At 40.4% G+C, this 22,593-nt stretch overlaps 1 protein-coding gene across 1 annotated transcript; it reads left to right on the top strand.

Annotated features, from left to right (window-relative positions):
• Positions 1–5,938: 5,938 nt before the first annotated feature.
• SLC40A1 (solute carrier family 40 member 1) lies at positions 5,939–22,135 on the top strand. The gene is made up of 8 exons (XM_065669893.1): positions 5,939–6,206; positions 6,382–6,449; positions 10,314–10,473; positions 11,273–11,388; positions 11,720–11,846; positions 15,075–15,317; positions 17,146–17,811; positions 18,922–22,135. Exons 1-8 carry the CDS (start codon positions 6,164–6,166, stop codon positions 19,236–19,238), a joined length of 1,740 nt encoding a protein of 579 aa, XP_065525965.1. The 5' UTR covers positions 5,939–6,163; the 3' UTR covers positions 19,239–22,135.
• The last annotated feature ends 458 nt before the right edge of the window (positions 22,136–22,593 follow it).

Here is a 22,593-nt window from a genome sequence, read left to right as displayed (position 1 = left end):
AAAAATTAATCTAGTAGTTACATCTCTTCACTCAGTAACTAGAGAAATGACATCAGTCATATGTTTTTCTTAAAGCATAAGGAATTAATCCACTGAAAAACTTTAGCTAGGAAGATCGTAACATAAAAACATGTTTTGTTAATTCCTGTGCATCTCCAATGATGTGCTGTAAAGGATTAAGAGATTATTGAGAAGAAAATGCTTTTCTGACAGCTAGAAAAAGCAGTAAATACACAGTCTGAAAAGGTTTTCCTCACATGAAAATAAACAAAACAAAGATAAATTGTGCTATCTAATAATCTGGAAAAGTAGTAATGAAAGAAATTATTAAGCCTTTCTATAGGAACAGCAGAGATGTAGGTGAAAACAGGAAACACCACCAGTCAGATACCACTTCTTGCCTTGTGATAGAAGAGGTCATAGGACTGCCCACAACCATGTATATTCTGAAGAGTGGTAGAAAGCCGGGATTATCTGCATAGCAAGGTTGTTTTACTGTTTTGCTCAACTCTTGCTAACATAATCCAAGGCTTCTGCACACACTGATCACCCTTATTGTAAAGGAATGTCTAAAGACATCTTCTCACACCTGTGTTCAGACAAAAGAAGTACATTGTGTCTCCAAAATCCCACTTTTTTCTCTCCACTTCCACACTGCCACTAACAATTAGTCAGACCTGGGCTCAAATCCCCAGCTGGCATGTTGTCTCATTAGGTAAATAATTGCTCTAAGACTGCTGGGTCAGGTCTATACCAAGTAAAACTGGTAACTCCTCTCGTACAGCTTCCAGCTATTAAACACCTCCCTAAGTACATCAGGAATCTGTACATATTGTGGTGAAAAGACTCCAGTGAGCAGCCAACCTGAAACAAGAGCTGCAGCTTTAAAAATATTAACAAGGGCTTCACAAAGCAATCTCATAAAATCTGGATTTACTGGAGTATTAAGAAGAATATTTGGGAGTTTCCTAGCAGCATCTTAGATTTAAAAATCAAAGTGCTCAAGCTACTGTGTTAGGATTAACATAAGTCTTGTAAGGAGTGTTCTGTTATTCCCTGTTTGACAGGGAAAGAAACCTGACCACAGACTTCTTTCAGTAAGCATCTGGGAAAAGATCATGCAGCAAAGTGGTGGCAAATTCAGGAGAAAAACTATAGATTTCCCCTACCTGCCAGCTCCACTGCTTTTGAAAGTAGACATATGCTTCATAAAGCAGCTATGGCCCTTTAGTTGTATTATGTGTCTAGGACCTCTGGATAGGCAAATTGTTAGAAAAGGTGCTGTTACTGCCTTCAGCTGCAACAAATTCTGAATGATACCTACAAGACCTATTGGCAGTAGGTACCCTGTGTCCCACGTGCAGTGACTCCGATGTGTCTGGGCATGTGTGACCTCTGGTGTGTGAGCTGCACTGTTTATTTGCACTATGCAAATGTATGCATCACACATTGTGCACTGTGGACAGGCTGACTTCATTGTGTGCAGAACAACTCTAGGTTGCTTGGATGCAAGGAACAATACAAACTTTCCCCAACATCCAGTACAGTCGGTATTTCATGGGCACAGTGGATTCACCGTGTACATACTGGACAGACTATACATACAGCAAGAGAAAACACAGAGAGGTATAGGACCCGTTGCTTTTTAAATTGCAAAGGATTATAGAATCACAGAATGGTTTGGATTGGAAAAGACCCTAAAGCTCATCTAGCTCCAACCCCCCTATCAAGGCTCCATCCAGCCTGGCTTTTATCACTACCAGGGATGAGGCATTAAAGGACGATAGGTGTATTTTCTTGGCCTTTTCTCATGCACTAAGTATCAGGAAAAAAAAAAAAAAAAAAAAAAGAAAAAAAAAAAAGAAAAGAAAAGAAAAAAAAGATTCTTCAGCCAGTAGGAAAAAATAATGAAGATGATAATGATAAGACAAGGGGTAACGGGTTAAAACTTAAACAGGAGAAGTTTAGATTGGATATAAGGAAGAAGTTCTTTACTGTGAGGGTGGTGAGGCACTGGAATGGGTTGCCCAAGGAAGTTGTGAATCCTCCATCCCTGGTGGTGTTCAAGGCCAGGTTGGACAGAGCCTTGGGTGACATGGTTTAGTGTGAGGTGTCCCTGCCCATGGCAGGGGGGCTGGAACTGGATGATCTTAAGATCCTTTTCAACCTTAACTATTTTATGATTCTATGATTTCATCTATATAATCTAATGAACATGTATAAAGTAAAGTACAGTGAGCATTCGAAGAGAAATGTTTATTTAAACTCTTAATTCATCAAAATTGTCTCTAATAACAAAAATAGTCCAATCAGCAGTGCTTTTCTGGCAAGTGTTCCTACCTAGTCTTACTGTATGGAGAATCTCTTTAGGATCCAGTTCTGCTGCTGCTATATTGCATGTGGTACCTGACAGACCAGATCAGGCACTGGATCCATCTAGTCCGGTAACCAAATGTGCAAGTGGCCTGAAGTGCCAGTGGGGACAGGGTTTGAAAAGATACAGGTCAAACGTGTTGGTCTATAGGGCCCACCACAGGTATCCCACAGTGCTCCTCCAGGTTGTGTATTGCCTTTGTGCCTAAGGTACTGGTAACTCAGACACCAATCAGGGCCTCATTTCAGAAGAAACCAGAGTTAATTTAGTGCATCTACTTGTGGACTACAGCAAGATTGTCAGTGAAGGTGAAAGCACTGACAGTTAATATATTTTAAATCAATTAAGCATAAGTTGATTGCGATACAGAATCATAGAATAGTCAGGGTTGGAAAGGACCTTAAGGTCATCTAGTTCCAACCCCCCTGCCATGGGCAGGGACACCCCACACTAAACCATGTCACCCAAGGCTCTGTCCAACCCGGCCTTGTACACTGCCAGGGATGGAACGTTCACAACTTCTTTGGGCAACCCATTCCAGTGCCTCATCACCCTCTCAATAAAGAACTTCTTCACTGTATCCAGCCTAAATTGCCTCTTGTCCTGTCACTACAGTCCCTGATGAAAAGTCGCTCTCCGACATCCTTGTAGGCCCCCTTCAGATATTAATGAGGTCTCCATGCAGCCTTCTGTTCTCCAGGCTGAACAGCCCCAACTTCCTCAGCCTGTCTTCATACAGGAGGTGCTCCAGTCCCCTGATCATCCTCGTGGCCCTCCTCTGGACTTGTTCCAGCAGTTCCATGTCCTTTTTATGTTGAGGACACCAGAACTGCACACAGTACTCCAGGTGAGGTCTCACAAGAGCAGAGTAGAGGGGCAGGATCACCTCCTTCGACCTGCTGGCCACGCTCCTTTTGATGCAGCCCAGGGTACAGTTGGACTTCTGGGCTGCGAGTGCACGCTGAAGCTGGCTCATATATTCAGTTTCTCATCAACCAGCACCCCCAAGTCCTTCTCCACAGGGCTGCTCTGAATCACTTCACTGCCCAGCCTATAGTTGTGCCTGGGATTGCCGTGCCCTGGGTGCAGGACCATGCACTTCATGAGGTTGGCATCAGCCCACCTCACAAGTGTGTCAAGGTCCCTCTGGATGGCATTCCTTCCCTCCAGTGTATCAGCCAGACCACACAGCTTGGTGTCATCGGCAAACTTGCTCTCAATCCCACTGTCCATGTCAGCGACAAGGATCTTGAACAAGACCGGTCCCAACACCAATCCCTGAGGGACACCACTCGTTACTGGTCTCCAGCTGGACATCGAGCCATTGACCACAACTCTTTGCATGCGGCCATCCAGCCAGTTCTTCATCAACCAAGTGGTCCATCCATCAAATTGATATCTCTCCAATTTAGAGACAAGGATGTCACGTGGCACAGTGTTGAACGCTTTGCACAAGTCCAGGTAGATGACATCAACGGCTCTACCCCTGTCCATCAGTTCCGTAGCCCCATCATAGAAGGCCACCAAATTGGTCAGGCAGGATTTCCCCTTAGTGAAGCTGTGTTGGCTGTCACCTCAGTTCAGTCGTGCCTCAGCATGCTTTCCAGGAGAATGTGCTCCAAGATTTTGCCAGTCACAGAGGTGAGACTGACTGGTCTGTAGTTCCCCAGGTCTTCCATTTTCCCCTTCTTGAAAATGGGGGTTATATTTCCCTTTTTCCAGTCGTCGGGAACTTCACCTGACTGCCATGATTTTTCAAATATGATGGCCAGTGGCTTAGCAACTTCATTCGCCAGCTCCTTCAGGACCGGCAGATGGATTTCATCAGGTCCCATGGACTTGTGCACATTGATGTTCCTAAGATGATCTTGAACCTGATCCTCTCCTACAGTGAGCTTAAAAGGTTTTCATTCTTCCAGTCCCTACATATGTCTTTTGTGACTTGAGTGGCATGGTCAGAGCATTTGCCAGTGAAGACTGAGGTAAACAAGTCATCGAGAACCTCAGCCTTTTCCAAATCCAAGGTAGCCAATTTTCCTGTTTCCTTTTTCAGAGTGCCCACATTATCCCTAGTGCTTCTTTTGGTGGCAACATACCTATAGAAGTCCTTCGTGTTATCCTAGACATCTCTGGACAGACTCAATTCTAGCTAGGCCTTAGCTTTTCTCACCTGATCCCTAGCTTCCCAGACAATGTCCTCGTATTCCCCGCAGGCCATCTGCCCTCGCTTCCACCTTTTGTAAGCATCTTTTTTCATTCTGAGTTTGCTCAGCAGCTCCTTGTCCATCCAAACCTAAACTGTAGGTCATTTATTTAATATGGGCTAATAATACTAAAAATGTTCAGCTTTAGGAAAAATCATTCTCTTTTAGTCTGTTAGGAAAGAAGAACACAGTTTAAGCAGTGAGGCTTTATAAGATGAGCTATCAAGAAGATTTCCCCTACTTTTGATGCCAATCTGGGAAAAGATTTTGTGCATTTTCTAAGGATAACCAAACAGTAATTGCAGGCTTCCTATGTTTATATGGATTTTTATTTCTGTATTATTTCTCCCCAGGTATAGTTCTCTGCACGCAAAGGGCAAACTGTGATTCATGCATAGAAAGTCATCTAATTAATACAAGAAATACTTTGAACAAGATCACAGGAGTGGCAAAACCGGAACAGCTTACTGGTCTGTTACATCAGACATTTGCTTCTGGGATGGCCTATATTCTTGGGGAAAAAAAGAGCAAACCACCAGAAAACAAAACAAACCAAAAGCAAATTTACACATATAGGAGGGATCTTTGCAGTGTTCCACAGTGAAAAATATTACATCTTTCAGTCAGGAGCAATGATGTTTTCTGAAGCGTGAGGACATAGTTCTTAGTTGTTTTCATAGTATCTGGAAAAAACCCTAGCCTGCTGAACATTTTGACTTTGTACATTCTGTGGAGATGCAGGTTTTGCTGGTGATCAGTACCAAAAGTAGGTCGCATAGGGCGCAAAAACCAGTGATTATGGAAGGAACCAGGATATTTCATCTGAAGCAGCCTATGAGCCAGAATGAAATGAGTGAATTCTGCATCATCTTCCTGAGGACAGGATATTTCAGTTAAACAGCTTAAATTTTGGTACCTTGTTAGTTTGTTGGGGGTTCTTTTTGAAAGGTGTGAATTGGGAGAGCTGTTTCAGCTGCAGCCTTGTGATATTTGACGCCTGTCTTATAACCCAGCTTCTAGATGTATTTGAATAGTCAAGAATTTCACAGATTTTAAAACGTCAGAAAAGAGAAAGGCAACAAGAAAGAGCGAACCCAAGCGAAGAACACTGGCGCCGCCCCCCCCCCCCCGTGCTTTCAGAAAGCACACTGTGACACTTTTGGAGCTGGTCTCGGGTCCACCGCAGAGGAAGCCGCCGGGCACGCCAACCCGGCCCGGCTAGCCCCGGCGGTGCCCGACGACCGTACCCCGCCGAGCGCTGCAGCGGCGGGCCGGGGAAGAGCCCATGGAGGGCAGGGGCCGCCCCTGGGGCGGTCCGTGTGGGGCGGTCCCTCCGAGGCTTACAAAGGGCGGTCCGCGGCGTTCTCCAGAGGCCAAAGCGGTCGTGCGTCGGCCGGCTGCCGTCGTTCGTACCGCGCCGAGCGTCGGACGGCGCTCGGCCCTTCCGCGGCGGAGCGTCCCCGGCCGCCCGCGCCGCATAAGGCAAAGGCTTTCCGACTTCAGCTACAGTGCTAGCTAAGTCGGGGAAGGCAAGACGGAGCGAAGCCGCGCGTCCCCTCGCCTGCTGTCGGCTGAGCGGGCCAGCATGGCGCGGAGAGCGGAGCCGGCGGGCGAGCGGCGGCGCTGCGGTCAGTGCGCTGCCGGGGCGGAGGCGGCCGGGGCTGCTCGTCGGGAGACGGTGGTGGGGTCGGCACGGGGGCTCCGACGCGGGCGGCTTGGCGCTGAAAGCGGCGTTGGGTTACTCCCGCGGTTCGTGCGTGTGCCCGAGTCGCATTTAGCGTTTGTTTCTTGTTTCTCGTTTAGGATCTGTGGTTGCCTATTTTACCTCGACAAAGTTTCTCCTTTACCTTGGGCATGCACTGTCCACTTGGGTAAGTAAAATACTGGCCTGGTGGAAGTAGGATTTTATTAATCTACCGATGCACATTATTGGTACTTTCCAAAAATATACTCCTAAAATAAGACACCACCGCGAAGAGAGAGTTCTTATTACAACACGTAGCTGTTAAAGACCTTCATAATCTTTACGTGGTATGATGCTGCGCTAGATCCAGTTTTCAGTAGTGCAGTATTCAGGTTTCCTGAAGGCCTGGTTCTGTACCTTTTTACGGTTTTATGTAACTACAGAACCTGTGAGATTCTTCATAAAGTAAGTTCCAAGTGAAAGAGATGAAGTGTAGTCCATAGCAGAGTGAAAGGTGGTCCATTGCAACATGTATCTGAAGGACCTGTATGCTTAAGTGCACTTAATAGTGGGAAATACAGTGTTTTGGGTGGACCCATTAGCTAGTCATTAGCAAATGTGTTGAGAGTGCCAGATGTCATCTCTTTTTCTGTCAAATTGCTTGCTTTTTGAAATGCTTTCTTTCCCTACTAAAGTAACTTGCTACACCAGTTTTTATTCACTTGAAAGATACTAAAAAATCTTTAAAATGTGCACTAAAAATAGATTACATGCTTCTATTCCATATAGTGCAGTGAAGAATATTGGTATCTTGTAATACAATCTCAAGTCTCCATCCAATGGCTTGATTCAAAAGAAGTGGAAAGTTTTCTCCCTGATGCTCCCTATTCTGTCTGTAGTCCTGGATCTGAACTGGTTTAATGTGTGCTTTGCATAGCATCGAACAAATGGCTGGTACAGTTGTTACAACATTGTGCTGTGAACTCTGGCAGCTCCTCACTTTCACTAACCTGAAAGGTCATGTCGATGTTTCTGTTAATGGAAGGAGGCTCAGAGTGGTATCAAACTTGTTTAAACAAGTGCAATGTTTTAGCTATTATTAATGGTAGCTGAGAGGTGATGCTTGTCTTGCTGCTGTTTGGAGGCCAGGTTGTTCCCTGCAGCAGTTTGTCAGCCGTGCCCACAGTGCCTGTACCTGGCAATTTGGCCAGCCCTGCTTACCTCTCTCTGGTGAGCACTTCATTGCTCCAGAGCGGGGCTGCTCTCTGAGCTCATGAGTAAAGGTGACAAAGCAGAGTTTGGAAACAGTGTCACACACCATAACGAACATTAGGCTGCAAGATGTCAGTTCAGCTGCTTAGCTGTATTAATAGTGTACTCCTTGTTCCAGTGTGTTTTCTTTTGTGCTGAATATCTTGACTCAAATCAACCAAACCTGCTGAAGCAACAGAAACACAGCTTACTTTCACAAAACTGGGCACAGGACTGCACCTTTTGTATTTCCTAAACTGTAGTGGCTCTGTAATCTGAGTGGTTTTGCTAACAGGAGTAATAAACAAGCACCTTAATCTTCAGAACTCTAAGAAACAGATCATTTTGTTCTAAAATGGCCATATCTGCAATACAAAACCTGCTAGAAATGTGGTTTTGCAGGAATTGAGAGCTGATTTGGTTTCTGTGTTACTAAGCCATTCCCAAATACCAAGAGCTGTAAATCATTACACATGTCACATCTCCACATATGTTCAGACTTTAACAAAGTCTAGACTATGTCTTAGGCTCTTGTTCAGTAAAGCTTTTGAATGTGTCCTTGGTCTTGATCTTAATAGGCTGGACTGGGCTGCTGAACTGCAGTCTCAGACCTTATGGTGTTGCCTATATGTTTTTAGTTCACTGCTGTCCATCACTTGTCAGTAAAGAAAGAACAAGATGAAACTGGTTTTGCCTTGTTGGTACCAGGCCTAATGATTTCCAGCTGCAACTTCCCAGCCTTATCTGTGCTACTTAGGCCTTGGGAGCCCTGTCAGTAGGTAGTAGCCTGTGCTGCTTCACATGTTGGCCTGAGTGTACAGTGTATGTATTCAGTCTGAGATGATTATAAGGATAATTATAATGACAGAAGAGCAAGAACCATCTTTAAAAGGCTGGTGAGACTAAACAGCTGTAGTTATTTATTTTGAAGTGTTGAAATATCCACATTTGAGACCTCTTAAAGTGGGATTAAGGATATATAATCAACGGTTTGCTGATTTCTGAAGGCAGTATTTACTGTTTAAATTTCAGTAGAGCCTAGCTTGAAATTGCGTACTGCTTCAAACCCCTGCAATTCAGTAATATTGTTCTTCTGTAACACTAATTTATCTCTGCTCGCTCTTTATATTTTGGTTTTGTTTGGTTTGTTTGCCTTGGGTTTTTTTTTAATTCTTGAAAGAAGCTCATTCTCCCAGGTTGGTACAGCTTCAGTTACCTCAGAATTATCTGTGTGGATTGGCCTGTTCAAAATATTCTGGGTATGCTTATATTTGCTTTTTTTTTTTTTAATCAGTTTAAATAAAAAAATAAAATTACAGAAAACCCCCAGAGTTTTTCCTTGAACAGGTAATTTTTTTTCCCCCCACATGATTGGGTTGTAAATTTTTTTCTGCCAGTGGTTAAGGAAGCAAATATGAATGTTTACACATTACAATGTTTGAAGAAACCTCATTTAGACAACTTCAGTAACATTAAAAGGCAAATTCCCTTTGTTTGTCTATGCTACACTGAAGACTTTAATCGAACTTCACAATTACTTTGACCCTCCAAATAGCATGCTTTTTATGTATCTCTTGATTGCTGTGTTACATGGTATGTTAGATTTGGCAGACTTCGCTTTTTAGAAGTGCTTTTATGTTACACCTCCCCCAGTTCTGTAGAATATTGGAGGTCCTTAGCAATCTTTACTGTTGCTGTATCACATAGCAATTGCTTATTTAAGGCAGCAGAAGAAAGACTGGTTTATAAAAGACTAACATTAGGGACCCTTAGTAAACATACTATGTGCCCTAGAATAGTATGAGTTGTTTCAATTAATCTGCTTTTGTTATTGATTACATAAAGCATTTTCTGTAGGGCATTTCTTGCAATATGTTTAAAAGCAAAATGAGATGTGACTCCCATCATGTGACAACAGAAAAACCTTGATGTCTACATTAGCAAGATACAGGACTTCTGGTAGCGAACCTAAAAATATTGTGTATAGTATGAAAATCACTTGAATAGGTTCAGCATTTGGGGCTTCTCTTTCATCTGTAGTAAGTGGTCTCACAACATGGAAATCTTGTATTCTAAGCACTAGGTAAACTAGCAGTAGGCTAAGTAGGTTGAACTAGCAATGAGTTTGCAGTAGATTAAATGAGCTCTGATATTCTGTCTCTTAGTAATATCCTATTAACGTTATTAGAAAGAGCTTAAGCCATTGACTTTAGAAACATTAGCTAACATTTAGGACAACACCTTTCTTGATTTACCACGGCTATCCTGAATTGTATTATAGCAAGCTTTGGCTTGTGTTGCTCTTATGTTTTAAAGCAGCATTTAAGTTTTGATCATCTGAGAGCAAACTGCCGTCTTGAAAAGTTATATAAAGAATAACAGTAATCAATAAATCTGTTGGTAATACTTGATCTGTGCTGAAGAGTCTGTATAAGCTTTCTGAGACTTGTTGCATGTGGCTGCTAACAGAGTTTGTCCTTTAATATTATAATAGAAAATAGGTGGGATTTTTGATGTGGTGTTGCAAGTGGTTATGTTGCACTTGACTAGAACAGATGATAATGGGATAAAAACAATGGTGGTGGGATGCAGACATAAAAAAAAAACCAAAAAAACAACCAAAACCAAAACAACAAAAACTCAACTCCCCCAACAAACAAACCCCCCCTGCACACCACTGAATGTGTAACAAACCTTTATTTCCATGCAGATTTTCTTCAGGGCATTAAGAAAATAGTTAACCCATGTGCTTGGAAAGTACAAATTGTAATGCTGTGTATGTACTCTCTTACTCTTAAAGGGAGATCGTATGTGGCATTTTGCTGTGTCTGTATTCCTGGTTGAACTTTATGGAAACAGCTTACTCCTGACTGCAGTCTATGGACTGGTTGTGGCGGGATCAGTTCTTCTCCTGGGAGCCGTTATTGGAGACTGGGTGGACAAGAACTCCAGGCTCAAAGGTTAGATGCCCAGAGCAGGTTATTTACTTAAGGATGGATCAAATTAATGGCAAAAGATAAGGCTAATAGAGTTAACTCTTCAAATAGAGTTAACTCTTCAAGTCAAATATGAGAATGGGGCTTGCACAGGGTTTTTTTTTTGTTTCAGAAGGGTAGTTTTTCAGAGTAGTAATGATTATACAGAGGTAGTGTTAAGGACAGAAGCAAAACAGCTTACATCATGCTACGTCTGCTACTCGGGCTAAACCTGTATGATATATAGAGATGCACAGCTAAGAAGTACAAAACTTCAAGGGCTACAGACCAAATCCTTTACTGTCTAATACTAACATACACTCAAATTACTTGTTGCTGTAGTCTGTAGTCATTTATTAATAACATGGCATTAAGTTCTTCTTACACATTTTTATTTTCCAAAAGTTTGTAGTGTCCTTCCATGGTATGCTGAAGAAGAATTTTAAAGCATCAAGTTTTGTTTTTTACCTGCTTAAAAATAGTGTCAGCATTTAAACAGGTACAGTTTGGATTTTGATTGAGAAAAGAACTACTTGGACTGGAAATTAAGAGCAATGAATTTTTCAGAGCTGTGAAGTTATGACAGGTATTTGTTTCTCTAAGGCAATGAAAGATTCAACATCTGAACCAAAGTATAGTTTTATCACTTGCATTTTAGGGGGGAAATGGGAAAATAAAAAGTTTTAAAGAATCTGTGCATGTTCCTGACTTATAACCTCCTTAAGCTTATAGTTAGCTCATTCTTGTGATCGTAACTATTGCTCTCTGTTTTGATTTAAAACAGTGGCCCAGACATCCCTGGTTGTACAGAATGCATCCGTCATCCTGTGTGGTATTATCCTGATGATTATCTTCTTGTTTAAGACACAGCTTTTGACCTTATACCATGGATGGCTTCTTGTGAGTGCTTGAACTTGTTAATAAGGAATTAACTTGCAAAGAAATTTTGGGGAGCATGGAAGACATGAATTATTTTTTTTTCCTCTAGTCTGTTTAGGCATTCCTGGGAGCTAAAGCTGGAAAAAGGGAACTTTGAGCTAGTTGGGTAAACAGAGGTGGTGGTTTTCTTTCAGGAATTGTAAAGTAGACTTGGTCATATTTTGTCTGAAGAATAACACAGAAATGTATGAATTGAAATGCAAAAGTGTCTTTTCTGGTTTTACAGGGTGTGAGTGGAGATCTCCCTTCATCAATTTTCTCACATTGTAACTCTTTCCCCCCACTTCTCTAGACGATGTGCTATATCCTGGTTATCACAATAGCAAACATTGCCAATTTGGCCAGCACTGCCACAGCAATCACAATTCAGAGGGACTGGATTGTTGTGATTGCAGGGGAAGACAGAAGCAAACTGGCAGGTGAAATATGTTGCCTTTTTAATGCCTTCAATGTGTTACTTTCCAAGCTTGTTTTTTAGACTAGAGTTTCACAGAGGTCAGCACATCTTTGAGTTCCATATGTTATGAGAAAACAGCAGGTAAAAAGGGCAGCATTTATTTTCCTCTTTCCTGCTTTGGATTACACTTGCTGAGATTAGAAATTACTGTTGTGATCATAATTCAGTTAGGCATCCCTAAACTTATTTTGCCCTGCTTTTAGTCCTACTGCACCTTTGTCAGGAGAACTTTATTCTTGCCAGACAAATAAACATACACCACACTTAAATCAAATAACCAGTGTTTAATAGAAAAGCTATTTAACTTCAGGCACTTAAAGCCAAGTGTTGCAACACTTTATTTTTAGGTCTGTGGAATGAAACAGAAAACTGTTGCGTAACTGGGCTCCTCACATAGGGATCAAAGAAAGAGGTACACGAGAATGAAGTCCAGAACAGTAAAGGAGGCGGATCGGGAAACTGTCAGTAGGAAATGCTGTTCATGCAGATATATTTAAAATCTTGCACTTATGTACCATTAGATGTCTTAACTTGGCTGTGAACATTCTTCTTCAGTTGGAGCTGAAAGCTCTGTCTTCCTTTGACATCTGATACCTTTGGTATTAGACTACAGACTTCATCTTATTTTTTGCTTGGCAAATATTTTTTCCTCCTTTCCCCCCTTTCTTTTCTCTTTTGGGGAGAGAGGATGAATTTCTATTCAAATTTTACTGCAGCTTGGCATTAGGACACTATCTGAATGCAAGAGACTGTTTGAGGGTCCTCTCCAAGCATGTGTTAAACCTGACTCGCTTTTGCTGGTCCCAAGGCCATTCAAACCAAGGATGTATGATTGATCTTATCTGTACTGCTGCTTTGATTGTAACAGTGTATGAGAAGCAGCATTTTTTTGCAATGAACTTGGGCAGGTTATACGGGCTCCGAATCATTCCTATAAGGGAACTTAAGCCTCCCCAGAAAGAGGAACTGATACTGAAGTGCAGACAAGGCACAGAACAGCCTGACATTGCCAAGTCATTAATAGCTCACTAAAGTAACTCTGGGACTGAAGTTTTAAGCCTGACTTAAAACTTTAAGCAGAGTTTAGATACCTCTAGGACTAGACAGCATTTCAGTTTCTGGACTCTAAGTTTGAAGTTGCCTAAATTGCCCGGAGTTCGGTTTACATGCCAGAGCCCTTTTAGGGGTTTGAATCCTATATTGTAGATTTATTCTTGATGTTTATCTCCAGTGAAGGAATCTTACTTGCCCATCTCATCCGGGAGAGGCTAGTTTTTAATTAGATGCAGTAAGTGTCTTGCTTTTGTTTCCCAGTATACACATATTCAGCCATAGCCTTTTTTTTTTGACCTTGCAGTGCTTTTCTAGGTTGTGTCTTTTGTAGAGCAGCAGTGCAGGTTAACTTCTTTATGCATGTGAATCATGAGTAGGAAAGTTATCTCTCCATATTTAAGCCTTTAAGTCCTAGTGGTTCTCATTAACCTTTCTTCTTGTGTCAGATCTTACTCAGCAAATTGCCTCCCCAGTCCGTGTACTACTTACTACACATGAGATAAAGTACAGACCACACCTGCATGGGAGGGAGTCCTGCCTCTGTGCTACTTCATGTGAGACAGAATTGTATGACCACTTACACTCTGTACTGAAAAATCAGGCAAGAGGTTACTCTGAATGCTCATGCAACTTAATTTAAAAACAAGAAAATCCCTTGAACCAAGCACCTTAGTTCAACAAATCTATCTAAAGGATCTTTTCCAGGCTGAATAGGGTTATGTGTTTAATCATAATGTAATTTGGAGACTGTTGAAATTTCTTAACATGAAAACCCAAACACCAGTATTGACATGTTTGCAAATATTGTTGTACCTCTTTGCACTGTTAAATAAGGCTCCTCTTTGAGGAAAGGTAACTTAGTGGACTAGGGAAATAAAAAGTTGCCCTTCTTCATTGTCCTTGATTTAATTTTTCCATTGACTCTTGCTTTGTTTCTTTCCTTTGTGGAAATACTAGCTTTCCTCAGATAATTCAGAACCCCAAAGCTTAGTTCTTGGAATTTCTGAAGCCAAATGTTATGCAAGTATCTAGCTTACTCATCTTAGTTAACCATCAGTCCAATAATTAATATTGAATTGACTTTGAATTCTAAATAGAATAACCTAAGCATTTCTTTGAATGGCAAGGAGTAATTTTCTCTGTCAATTCAGAAAAGCGTTTCATACTTGCAGACAATTTCACTTGCCTTTCAAAATCTCCAATTTCATAATAGGATTCTAGAATGGGTTTAAGATGTACTTCTAAGCAGCCTGAAGCCCTGATGTGCAGAACCATTATGCATCTGGCAACTTCTAGCCATAGAACAATGGCACCACTAGAAGTAGAACTGGAATGGCACTGGAAGCTTATAGGAGCCCAGAGGGTGTAATGCCACTCCAGTGGATAAGACTGGGGAGTGTGAGACATCCCCTATCAGCACATGGAAGATGCATTCAAGCTAAGAATGGACTGTTTGTTTTGACTGTAAACATCAGAGTGTGGAACAGAAAGGAGTGAGGACTTTGCTCACTAAGTTCTGAAAATGCGTACAACTGCCATCAACCAGTGTGACTCGATAAGGAAATTTAAGGCCATTTCAAAGGTCTGCTGCTATCATGGTGGGAACTGTGGTCACCATTTATTAGAAGTAAATGTAGGAGATTAAGGAACATATGGTCCAATACTGGGAGATAGTAGTTACTAAAATAATCTTTATAGGAAAGAGTTCTGCCATATGAGGTACCTTTTAATGTCTGGAGTTTGCAGTGCAGGGTTTGAATGTTACAGAAATAGGCTTAAGTGTCCATAATGTCACTAGGACTTAAGAGTTATCTTATCCCATCACTAGCAGTTTTACCTGCAGTAGTATGCTTCCACTGTGAATCCAGCATGCTAAACCTGGTACACCTCACTCAGGCAAAACTAGTGGGAGTAGGGTTTTGGCTTACAAACGTATTGATTGGTCACAGTAAACTTAAACATTAGCATACTTTAAAGGTATCTCTGGTCAGCAGTCTAACTCCTGCTGGAACCACTTACAGTTGGAGTAAGACTTCTTAGTGTGATGTAACTGAGGATTGCACATGTATACACATTTGTCAGTATTTCACTGTAAGTGTTCAGAAATTGCTTCATATCATCAACTGATTTTTGACAGATATGAATGCCACAATAAGAAGAATTGATCAGTTGACCAATATCTTGGCCCCAGTGGCAGTTGGTCAGATAATGACATTTGGCTCCCCAATGATTGGCTGTGGATTCATTTCTGGTTGGAATCTGATGTCGATGTGTGTGGAATATCTGCTGCTCTGGAAGGTTTATCAGAAAACCCCTACTCTGGCTCTCAAATCTGCGAAAGTTGAAGAATCGGAACTGAAACAGCTGAATGTAAAGAAAGGTACTGAAAGCACTAAAGTAACTGCTCAAATTCACAGTATACTCACTGAATCAATCAAACTTAAAATGTTGACTCTTGTCTTCTGCAGACACTGCTTGGAGGCCTGTATAGCTTTTTACTCATAGCTTGGAGGTTTCAGGCTGTGGATAGAGAGACTCTTAAGTAACAGCACATTTACAACCATTTGAGGAATCCCTTAAAATGCAGCCAAAGAATGAATTCTGTCCTTTTTAAATTAATTTTTTAGAGTAAGTTTGCCCTCTTACTTAGGGCTGATTGCAGGAAATGCTTTTATCCATCTATACCATAACTAATAAACTGGACCCTTTGCTCTGTAGTGTTTATAAGCAAAACAGCCTGTGTAGGCAGGGCTCTTTCTTGCTAACTCAGGACTTGGTACTAACAGGCGTTCAGGAGGTTGCAGAGTAGGTAGTAATATTTCTAGTCTGGCACACTTCCGTGAGTTCCACATGCTGCAGGAAATGGTGGAGAAAAAAAAATCTACTTGAGCCTTTCACTATGCTTCCTTGGCCAAGATAAGCAACTGTGATTTGCAGTTTATATGGCTATGACTATAAGCAACCTTAAAATTGGTATTAACATTTCTTTAGATAGTTTTCCTATCAGAAATTAAAATTGCTTTTGAAGCAGACTGTTTATTATGAAGTATTGGAAACATCAGGTACTGGAATACAGAACAAGCATTTTCCCATTTTTAAGGTAGCAGTCCATGAATACTGCTGAAAGCTCATGCATGCTATGGGCTCCCATCTACAGCATGCTGTGGGTTTTATTTTTTAAAAACAAATATTGGGAAGAATTGCTGGCTTTTCCTTTTTTTTTTTTTTTTTTTTCTTTTCTTTAAAAGCTGGTAAGCAATCTGCTCTTTGCCCAGTATAACCAGCAGATCCATTGTGGTAATAGCTGGTCCAGTGAGCTATTTGACTAGGCTGATCTCAGCCTGGGATAGGGAAGCAAGATAAAGAGCATAGAAGGCTCTATAGATTTGGAGCTGGCTCTTGAACGCTCCTGAAAAATGAAGCATTTAGCTAATGTCAGTATGTAACAAAAAGCCTGCCATTGCAGTATTCTGATTTCAGCAGAGGACTTGTGTTTTTAAAAGCTGCTGAAAAGCTTAATGTCTCACTGTATGTGGGGTTTGTTTCAAACATGACAGTGTAAAATCACTGCTCAGGCATCCAAACATTTGTATCGTTTTTATCTATTCTGCTAATCTAAAAACTGCTGTGGGATTTTTTTGATTATTGTTCGTCATCAGTGTAAGTGCCATTCTTCTGTATTGGAGTGAAAATGGAATTGTGGACAAGCACCATCTGAGGTTTACTTTTTTTTAAGGCAACTTTTGAAAGCTTTTGGCTTTGGTAGGCTTTAGCAAGGATTTCTGCCCTGGTTCTTCTACCATGACATGTGATACTGACAGATGTTTAAGTATTTCCTTCTTGCTGTGGTTAGTGCATTTAAATAGAGGGCTATGCTGAAATGCCAACTAACATTAGCATTCCTTAAGCAAATAATTTCTGTATGGAAATAGAGCATATAGTCTCAAGTCTATTGAGAAGACGCAAGCCATACTTTCTCCTACCACATTTTAATTAAATAAGTAGGATTTTAAGTTGATGGGGATAAACTTATTAGACAGATGGGATTTAAGGACACTTTAAAACATTTATATAATCAGAGGTTGATTGCAAAATTTAACTGATGCATTTCTGCAGCAGTGAACTTCCTAACTACAAACAATTGTCTTAGTTTGCGCTGTGCACTTTCCAGGAAAGAATGTATCTAACAGTTACATTTCTGTTTACAGAGAGTGACATGAAACCTGCTGAAGGAGTGCAGTTAATTGTTGAAAAAGATGTAACTGGCTTTGAGACCCAACAGGAGAAGGAGATGAGCTGTGGTGCCCGGATTGCTGAGCCTTTCATCACATTCCGTGATGGATGGGTTGCGTACTACAACCAGCCAGTGTTTCTTGCAGGCGTGGGTCTTGCCTTTCTGTATATGACTGTTCTGGGCTTTGATTGTATTACTACAGGCTATGCCTACACTCAGGGTTTGAGTGGCTCGGTGCTAAGTCTCCTGATGGGTGCCTCAGCAGTCACTGGAATCATGGGAACAGTAGCTTTCACTTGGCTTCGTCGCAAATGTGGCCTGGTTCGCACAGGCCTCATTTCTGGAGTTGCTCAGTTTGCTTGCCTGGTCTTATGTGCTGTCTCTGTGTTTATGCCTGGAAGTCCTATGGATTTGACTGTCTCCCCATTTGCTGACATCAGTGCTAGGCTGTTTGAAAGTGAACCATTACCTGCTATAACATCTCCAGAAGATAAGCCTGAAGTGTTTTTTGCAACTGAAATGCCCAACTTGTTAAATGGGTCTACTACTCCGGCTAGCAGCGACCCAGAGATGAGCCTTGAGCCCGTGCCTTTGCTCTCTGTTAGTCTTCTGTTTGCAGGAGTCATTGCCGCTAGAGTTGGTAAGTATTATGTTGCAATTAAAATGTGGTCTATTGACTGCTTTTAATTATAAAAGTACAGTGCCTATCAACTAAATACAGATTTGAGTTTATACCTGTAGGCTACATTTGAAGCATTGTATCGTATTTCTAAGGCTAATTCATTATACTTTGCATAAAAATGAAATGATCTTGCAATAGTATTGCCAGTGCAGAGACTGCAATACTAATTTTTTGCATATCATATATCACTAATAGCAGAGAAGTTACAACATTTGGAGGTGAATGTAAATTGTTTCTTTGCTCATTTCTAGATAACTTCCTTCACTACCATATAAAACCATTCATTAATTGGAAACAATACGAAACACATCTGTGAGAAAATCAGCAAACTTTGGAGTTTAGTAAATTAATCCATTCATTAAATAAATTGTCTAACCTTTAAGATTTTGACCAGCAAAGGAGTTTAGAACAGAAACTTTTACTTGGATGATGCTTAATTTATTGAGGCTTTGCCGGTTAGTGTTGTATTAGTACCTGCCAAAACAAGAGGCAATCAAAATGCATAAATGTAATGAACAGCAATTCTCATCTATAGAATTCTGAGGAATAAAATAATTGATTCACATGTATTAAGTTTGTTTGCAAGATAAACTTCTAAAACAGAACCATTAATGGGCTAAAATAGCATAGAAGATAGTGTTAACAGAGACTAGGTTTAAATTATGTATTCTGCATAGTTTAAAATGTGCCTTTTTTTATTGCAAACATTTAACGCGTAACTTAGCAATTGTAGGTAGCGTGAATACGCTGTAAATAGCTGTAAAACAGCTGTTTAAATAGGGAACAGATGAGCAAAACATTGTTAACTTGGTAGATATGTTGAAGCAAGATGTTACAGGCAAGTTCATATGTCAAGCTGGATGTATTGTTTCAGGATATATTAGTAAAGGGAAAGTAAATTCCTTGACTGTCAGTGTGAAATCCATTCCAGGCTGTCAGGAAGCTAGCCTTGTCCTGTGCATTTTTGGCAAAAGTGGAAAATTTGAAAGCATTAATTGAATTTTGCCAGCAATGAAAGTTCACCATAAGAAGTCCAGTTGTACTGATAACTGTGTTTTCTCTCCATAGGCCTTTGGTCCTTTGATTTGACTGTCACACAGTTGCTCCAAGAAAATGTGGTAGAATCTGAAAGAGGCATCATAAATGGTGTCCAAAACTCCATGAATTATCTTCTTGATTTGCTGCATTTCATCATGGTAATCTTGGCCCCAAATCCTGAAGCTTTTGGCTTATTGGTGCTTATTTCTGTGTCTTTTGTTGCCATGGGCCACATAATGTACTTCAGATTTGCGCAGAAAACCTTGGGAAAACAACTTTTTTCATGCCGCACTCCTGATCCCAAAGTGTCTGACAGTTCACCAACCGGTAATACATCTACTGTCTGAGAGGATCCACTCCTCGTACTAACTTGCTACACAAATATAGTGGTTAAACACATATACTGCTTTTCGTGACCCTAAGGTGTTTATAGAGTCAAACGCATAACTTAGCTGTTTGAGGAAGCTGTTCAAAGAGAGCTAAAATTCATCTTATAGGGACCCTGTGAAAGTGTTTCATGTTTGGTAGAGGACAGCCTAATTGGACTAATTGGATCTTGACAGCTGGTGTTTCAAAGGATCCCTACATCTAGTACTTGATCTCAAAAGTTATGTTGACTTCCTGTTGCTGACCCCTACAGTGATACTTTTTAGTGGTTATACTAGCTCAATTTGTTCATGAATTCTGAACAATTCTTGTGTCTATTGAGCAAAACAAGGTGGTTTTTTTAGTTGCTTCAGAATAACTTGATACATAGTATTTGATTTTTGTGGAGTTTTTCCTCTCTTTTCTCCCTTACCATGAACAATGGTATAAGCATCATTCTTGGATTCCTGAAGTGGACTTGTAAGTCCTGATGTTTTCCCAAAATACATTTTTAGTATGCTGTTTTGGTTTAACTTTACATAAACACCTTCGTAGGGTTTTTTGCGTGTGTTCTTGCAAATTAGACGAGTGCTAGGTAAAAGTTATTGCATTACACTTTTGTTGCACTTGATAAAGTAAAACATAGCCTCATCTTAGCAGAAGCTGTTGATGTAACATTAGAAAGCATGGCTTTTTTTTTAATTGCAAATGACAGGTCTGTTCAGGTTTAATGTAGCAGAAAGTGCTAAGGTCAGGAGTACTGGTACAGGAAGATAAAGTCTAGGGCTAACTTAGTTTTTGCCTCAGAGTGCAAGCAGCTTTAGTTATTTTTGCTGTTTTTTTCAGAAACCCTACTAAAGCGTGATGTATTGGTATATCATTAGTATTCCAGGCAAAAGAAGTCAAAAAGTGGATTACTTGCTTGTATCTGTTTTACATGTATGTGAATTTTGACTCATTTTGTTCTCCAATGTCACTAAGATGATGAGATGTTGGACTGTGTGGCCCTCTAAAGCAGCTTCGAAACAATGAAGAGTGATATATCCCTCTGATTTTTAGGAAGTTCTTGCATTTTGTTTTTCATCCTGCGTATCTACTAACACAGTACTTCCATAGTAACTATATGTGCACTTTTGTGGAAACTACACACTTTGCTCTCGCAGTAGAGTTGAACCTGGTGGTGATCTGAATTTTCCTATGGCATGACAGTATGACTTCTAAACTTAAATCTTTGTAAAAACATTTGTTTGCAATGTAACTGGTATGCAAAAACCTACGCCAGCAGCTTGTGAAGGGTGTGTTCTGCAACTTTTAAGCCATTTTGTATTTTAGGTACTGTCCTTCACAGTCATCTGTGTTGCCAGACTTCAACCCTGGAATGTAAGTGTGTGAGCTCCATTGACATTAAAGGCGTTACACCAGGGCTGAATCTAGGCCATTCATCGTAAAAACTTTTAACGATTACATTATGTATCAAACTAAATAGAATGTGGCTTTTCTCTTGGATACAGTAATTTGTAAGAGGAGTGGAAGTGAATGTGCAGCCAATGTACTTGTAGCCCTCAGTATTCAATAACTGGATGTAACAATTCTTCTCCTCTAATGGACCAAAACTACCAATTACTGCTATGTTACTGAAAGTGTCTCAGGGATGTTTTCACTAGGTTTATAAGTGTTTATACTTTGACCAAGCTTTAGGTTTTTAATAAAGTAAAATGTGTAAATTAGAGTAGTTTTAAAAATTTGTGACTCAGTCCTGAGTGTAAGTTCTTAAAGAAAAGGGAATTTCTCCATCAGCAGGATTTAAGTCAGAAAACAAAAACTTTTCTAGATTTATAGAATAAATATGCCCAAAGAATAGCCTGTACAGTATGTGATAAGTACACAAGTAAATAAAATACCTCTGATTTGCCAAATGTTTTCTCACATGTATCTAATTTGAACTGGGACCAGATTTTAGTATTGCTGAATATAAATAAAGGTAGCCCAAATGTCAGTGAATGCCTCCATACTGCACTTTGAATACCTGAATGCCATTGTACTTGTTAGACTCACCGGCCGTCAGGGAAACAAAGCTGAAAATGCAGCTTCTTGTGGGCTATTCATAGCCTGCAGAACCCAGTGTGCCTAAAGTTTTATGCTGTAGCAGTCACTGAGCACTAGACATCCCGGAGAGGATGTATTTTAGTCTGTAGAGCTCCAAAAACATAACAAATAGAGCTGGGAGCATACCATGTTCCCATCTATTTCCAAAGTTTGTGGTTGGTTTTTTTTTTCCCACCAAGAGCAATGTAGTCTTATTTGAGTTGCGTAGCAGTTTGCTTCATAAATAGTTCCACCAGGTAGTGCAGTCTGGATCTCAAGCCAAGAAAAGTAGTATTGGGAGGGGACTGGACCTTTGTATTTTGCACACATGATGTTGCTAGGATTCATATGAGCAGATACACACCTGGAAGGCAAGACAATCCTAAAAGAGAAAGAAGAAAGGTGGATGCTAGCTTTTAGAGGAATAATAAGGTCTAAATTGAAATCTTGAATCTATTGGTCTGTCAGATGTCAAAAAATGTATGCTGCTTGAGCCCACCCTGTTTGTGTAAGTCTGATGTACACAGACACCTGTACTGATCAGTACTTTGAAGCAATGTGGAGCCTGAAGTCTTACTTAGCAGGACTTTCATTAAGGAAGCATTTTTGGCCTTGTATTTATTTATTTTTTTTTTAATGTGTCCAATTTGGATGAAAACTGCCCTTAAAATGTACGCACTAGAAATCAATCTTACAAAATAGCATATTTTATTATACAACCTTATGCTGGACATAGCAATGATTTATGTATTACCATTGTTAAAGCTGATGAATAAATTTACATAAAAATTTATTTGTCCTGTTTACTGTGTTTGTGGGTATCTTGCTATGCAATATTTAGCATGGATTGGGTAGAGGAAGGTTTTCCATAGTGATGGGATGGGAACAGTCATAAAGCACAAATAATATTGAGGAGAAATTAAGCAACTAGTAAAGCCTTTCTGTAACCCTATATTTCTGTCTTTATTGAACTGATTTTTAATCTGCCACTCACAGATGTAACTTAAGGCACAACAGCTGAAAGTGAAGTTGTGTGCTTACAACCCAGGACCACCACTGTTGATGCAGCAGTTTTATGTGTTGACTTGCTGAGCAACAGAAAGCAAATGGTTTTACCTTCCCAGTCATCTTTTGCCATACTGAATTTGACATGACTGCCTTGTGTAGCAGCAACCTTTAGGTGAAACCATTAGGCATAATAATCTGGTTTTAGTCTTGAAAAGTACTTCAGTTGGGTATTTTTTTACAACA

The sequence above is a fragment of the Lathamus discolor genome, chromosome 3, assembly GCF_037157495.1.
Source record: "Lathamus discolor isolate bLatDis1 chromosome 3, bLatDis1.hap1, whole genome shotgun sequence".
Lineage (NCBI taxonomy): Eukaryota > Metazoa > Chordata > Aves > Psittaciformes > Psittacidae > Lathamus > Lathamus discolor.
Note: the sequence above shows the minus strand (reverse complement) of the source record. Positions and strands in the feature narration are given on the sequence as shown.